The sequence below is a fragment of the Larimichthys crocea genome, chromosome I (genome assembly GCF_000972845.2).
Source record: "Larimichthys crocea isolate SSNF chromosome I, L_crocea_2.0, whole genome shotgun sequence".
NCBI classification, from domain to species: Eukaryota; Metazoa; Chordata; class Actinopteri; family Sciaenidae; genus Larimichthys; species Larimichthys crocea.
The window spans coordinates 10,580,725-10,585,991 of record NC_040011.1 but is presented as its reverse complement, the minus strand read 5'-3'; the positions used below and the strand labels follow the sequence as shown (position 1 = coordinate 10,585,991).

At 41.3% G+C, this 5,267-nt stretch overlaps 1 protein-coding gene across 1 annotated transcript; it reads right to left on the bottom strand.

Moving 5' to 3' along the window:
* Positions 1 to 1,565: 1,565 nt before the first annotated feature.
* LOC113745838 (uncharacterized) lies at positions 1,566 to 4,493 on the bottom strand. The gene is made up of 6 exons (XM_027279183.1): positions 4,418 to 4,493; positions 4,147 to 4,267; positions 3,581 to 3,754; positions 2,869 to 3,067; positions 2,398 to 2,560; positions 1,566 to 1,703 (listed from the first exon to the last, which is right to left on the bottom strand). The coding sequence occupies exons 1-6, from the start codon at positions 4,491 to 4,493 to the stop codon at positions 1,573 to 1,575; spliced, it is 864 nt and encodes a 287-aa protein (XP_027134984.1). The 3' UTR covers positions 1,566 to 1,572.
* Between the last annotated feature and the right edge of the window lie 774 nt (positions 4,494 to 5,267).

The window sequence follows — 5,267 nt, the reverse complement described above, 5'->3', positions numbered from 1 at the left end:
TCATGGTTTGGACTGAACTGTTGAGTGTTACTGGACCACAGCACAAAAGGCAGAGAGGGAAGAACCGCAACCCGATTTAGATTTTTCACTGAATCAGTGTTAGATACACAGGAAAAACAAGCTCGTTTTGGACACGTCAGATAAACTATCTCTGCTTCATTGGTAATTCTCACTCATCAGTTCTTTGTGCAGCACTCGGACTCATATCAGAGCCAGGGGAATGTGCTTATATGTTGAAAATTGGGAGCCACGTCACATTTCCATCACTTGACAACAGCCTTTAATGTTAGAGGTCATCTGGTGGCTTTTCAATAAGGAATTCAACCTGACCATTGTCACACATCATCTTCCTAACAATGGACTTCATTCAAATCCAAGGTCCAAAAGAAAAATCGGAGGTCAGAATAACATCTTCAGAGCTCGATGCATGATTGCTTAAAGACATTTCATGCATGGCATCATGATCTTCTGACTTTTAGGGGTTGTTATTTTCATAATCAACTTTGCTACAAAGCCAAACTCCAAAAATGGTTGGGACGCTGTGTAAAACATAAATAAAAACAAACTCCTCTGCGGTATTAACAACCCAAAATAGTTGGGACAGCCACTCTGTTGTCAGCTTTTCTTTTTCAAAACTAAATATATGTTTGCGATCTGCGGACACCAATTGTTAAATTCTTTCCCATTCTTCCTTGATATACGCCTGTCGTGTTTTGTCCCATAACCAGCTACACATTTTCAATGGGAGACAAGTCTGGACTGAAGACGGGACTCTTTTACTATAAAGCCACATTGTTGTAACGTTGAGAATGTTTGTTGGCATTGTCTTGAAATCATCAGGGACGTCCCAGAAAAAGACTGGATGGCAGCACATGTTGCATGTACTGTATGCTCCAAAACCTGTATGTGCCTTTCAGCCTTCACAGATCTGCACTGGTAACAATCTGAATGGTCTTTGGATTTCGAATAAATCACCAACAGTGTCACACCTCCTCCTCCATGCTTCACAGTGGGAACCACACATGCAGATACCACCCGTTTACCTTCACTGTGTCGCATGACACACTTTTGTTGGAACCAAGTCCTCGTTTCCACTGGTCTAATGTACATTCGTTGTGTTTTTTTCTTTAATACAAGGTAAAGTTGCATCCAGACATTTCATGTAGGTCACAGAGGTATAGAGCATAGTGATGTGCTGATCCTGGATCTATAGACCTCTTCGACGCCTACCTTTATAGAGCAATACTTGCAATAAGATGGCTCTCAGTTTTTTAGTCTTTCAAGCTCCATTTGTTCCATATCTCTGCTCACAAGAGTGAAACAGAGATTGCTGGTTTAAGTGTTTCCCGAAGTCTGGTCCTGGTTGAAAGGGTCACTATGGGAGGACTCAATGGAGATTTGGTCATCAGGGAATTCCACATGAATGTCACAAGGATCAACAGGGGCCAGTGAAAGAGGGGCCAGAAAGACTGGATCGTGAACGGTCGCCTTAATGAAAGAAAAATTAGTTTAGTCGTTTGTCAGGGAGAAATTGGAACAAATAATCACAGAAATGAAGTGTAAGAAGATAAATCATACAAGAGTCTTGGGTTGGTTTTCAATGGTTGGCGCAGGTTGTCTTGGTCTACACAGAAACACAGTGAGAAGTGGAACAAGGAGCAGAGATGTCAGCCCAAATCCGATGCACAACACAGTTAGCTGCCCTGAAGGAAAAAGCACATGGTGGTTGGTTAACCTGTCTAAACAAAACACTGCTCCTGCAAACATAGAAGTTACATTGCATAACCCCACAGTCAGATTAGTGGATTAGGTTCTGGTAATCAAAAGCAGTCCTGGAAGTTTCCGAGCATCAACTGGACAATGACCTCTTAACTCGAGCGTTTCCCAACCTTTTCACCTTTTAAAAGAAGGAAATGCTTCTTTGCAACCCTTCGTCACATGTTGCACCGTCATTTAAGAACCAAGAGGATGATTTTCCCCACTAAGATTATTAAATTAGAATTATTATCAGACAGAAACTTTGTATTGTAAGTATTTAAGAAAGGACGTTAAGATGAACGTTGGACAGCCCAACTGTTTTTGATTATTTCATTTTGTTATGTCTTTAATTTAATCTTTCTAGCAGAATGTAATTTATGTTTATTCCAAGCAAAACATACCATAATCCAATTTTGGAAAACTGGCAGATAAACAGATTTACATTGGCATTCTTTGACAACAGCCTCATTTACACACATTTTCATGCCCCTCGCTGAATGAGTCATGATGATTCATCACATTCACTATGCTCATTACCATAGTTCTGATCACATTTAAGGTCTGATCACATTTAAGGTCACGTCAGGTAGATAGGTAAACATCAGGACAGCAAGCAGTCTTCTTCAGTCTTCTTCTAACCTGATTTAGAAACAGTCTTAACACACTGAGGCTCAGATTTTGGGGAAGCAGCCATGAAGAAGGTCGGGAAGGAGAAGTTAGCTACGGCGCAGTAGTTCAGACCTGGAGCCAAGCCAGAGAAGTCCACATAGGACATCACCTCCTGGGTCCAAACTGTACGGCTCTGCAAACAAACAAATGATGGTCACACTAAGCACAAACCAGATGGTTTGAATTTTGAATAAATCACCAACAGTGTCATCAACAAAGCTTCTGTTCCACACTTCACAGTGGGAACCACACATGCAGATACGATCCGTTCACTTTCTCTGCATCTCACAAAGACACAGCAGTTTGAACCAAACCCCCCAAATTTGGATTCATCAGATCAAAGTACAGACTTCCACTGATCTAATGTCCATCCCTTGTGTTTCTCAACCCAGAACTTATCTGTATAGACTATTTCTTCCTTCCAAAGAAAGCACGTCATACCTGGTAATCGGAGTGATTGAGGTTGTTGTACACAGTCACTGTGGTCCATGGGTCAATCAGTTCAGAGATGGGACAGCACCTCTCCACAGAGCACCTTCTGTTGGCAGCACAGGGGAACTGCACCTTCACCAACAGCCCGTCGTCTTTCAGAGAGACGGAGACGGAGGGAGGGCTGAAGGCTGGAGTGGGCAAAGAGCAACTGAATTATCTTAAAGCTCAACTTTCCTACTATTTATTACAGATAACACATTGAGGAGAGACACTGCAGGTGAATTGTTATTCGGGAAATATGTTTAAATATGCAAATGATTCATTATTTTATTAAAAATGTGCTCATTTACATAGAGAGACCTGAACACAAGTTCATAATTCTTCTTCATTTTGTTGACATATTGGGTTCAAGAGGAACAGAGGGAATCTTCCCAAGCTGATTTTTTTTTTTGCTTTAGGCTTTCTGAAAATGTATGTTTAATATGCAAATTAAGCATTATCTAATGGTAACTTTTGATGAAATCTACAGCTGCAAATAGACTAAATGTAGTAAAATAAAACACCTAAACATTTGTGTCTGTCCTTATAGAAGGTTATTACTTTTAAAAGTTGTGACTAAAGAGCTAAGATTACTGTCATTTCAAACCTAAAGAGAAAACCCTGCAGGCTCTCTTTACTCTGAATTACAGGTAATTGTATTACAGTAATTGCAGACTGTCACTGACTGAAGTCACTGTAGTCGAACTTGCGAGGCTCGATCCACACAGTGGAGCTGGGGCTGAGGTGGACGCCAAGACGGATCATGTTGTACAGCTCAAAGTTTGAAAAGGCCTGAGAGACGTCACAGCTCTGGGACGAGATCCAAATGCACCACGACACATCCTGCCAGGGGTCCCTGCAACCAGAGTACACAAATAACAAAATAAACTAAATATGTTTTAGTTTAATATCATGTTTTTTTTCCTGGCATCTAAATCACTCTTGCCGCAGTTATTATGCACTTTATGGTCTAATTATGGTAATTTATTTATCCTCCTGTACAGAAAGCACATTGTTTTTGGTATAACCAGACAGATAATGAGATTTCTGTTATTCAAGTACAAGAAAAACACCATTCAGGAAAAAATAGACACAAATAAAGTGGGAAGTTTCACTGAAATATAATACAAAACCTGCATGTAAGAGAATAAAATGCCATATCTGCAAATAATTACAGTAATTACAATTGTGGTTTCAAAAAGGGTGTGAAGTAACAGCACGGCACAAACACACAGGCTCAGGACTTACCCCTGAGTCTTTGTCTGCACGGTATAGGTAGTATTAGGACTGGCATGGGGACAATCCCACCGCAGGAGGCAGCCTAAATCCAGTGTTTCCACCGCAGTGTAGCAGACTAACCCAGTCGACCCTGGGAAGTTCACACGAAACCCATACGCCAAAAATAGCACGCTCAAACAGACACATTGATCTGTTAAGTCTGATTGGGACAATGTTAGGACATCTACAGAGAAGTACAACAGAAAGCCTTCAAACTGCGGGATGGACCTTCAGTACTCACCTTTGATGAGCAGGGCGACCATGGCACACAACCTCACCACTGCTCTGGTGGTGGTAGTGGTACCTGGTGTCTCCATTGTAACTTGGTGACTTCTGAATCAAACGAGCAAGACTTACGACTTACTTACAGCCTGTACAGTACTGCAGGGGAGACGGACCGCCTTTGAAGTGAGACATTCTTGACAGGCGTGCACCTACAAAGACGCATCGAGGAGGAGGAGATGGAATAAGCTGCGTGGACGGGGTGGCGAGGTAAGGATTTAATTGAAGGTCAGTGATTTTGTTAGCGAGAGTAAAGGCTGTAATCTGCTTAGAGGAGGACGAGAAGTTTGAGCGACTGAGTCGGAGACAGAAGATGAACTTGTTTCATGGTTTTAATGGGGAAAAAATAAATAAAGTGATGTTTTCTTCTTCTTCTCTTCTAAAGATGTTCACCAAAACAACCTGCTAAAAGTAGTACAGGTCATATGAAGGCAAATAGTCGCTTTGTTGCATATACTGTAGGTTTGGCTCGCAGTGGGTTTGGTCATAAAACTGAAATGTTGACCATGATAAATGCCACTAGACGAGAAGTTAAGGGGTCACCAAAGTTATTAAAATTCAATCCTGAGAGGAACATTGATGTCTGAACAAAATGTCACGGCAATACGTCCACGTTTGTCGAGACATTTAACTCAAAATCATAGAGGTCAATCTCACGGTGTGGAAAAAGTCAGAGAACCACCAACGTTATTGGAATAAACTCTGTGGGTACAATGAATGTTTGTAAAAGACCAAAGTGGTGGATCAACCGGCCGACAACGCCATCTTTAGAAGTTAAAAAAAGCAGATACATATCAGGAGAACATCGC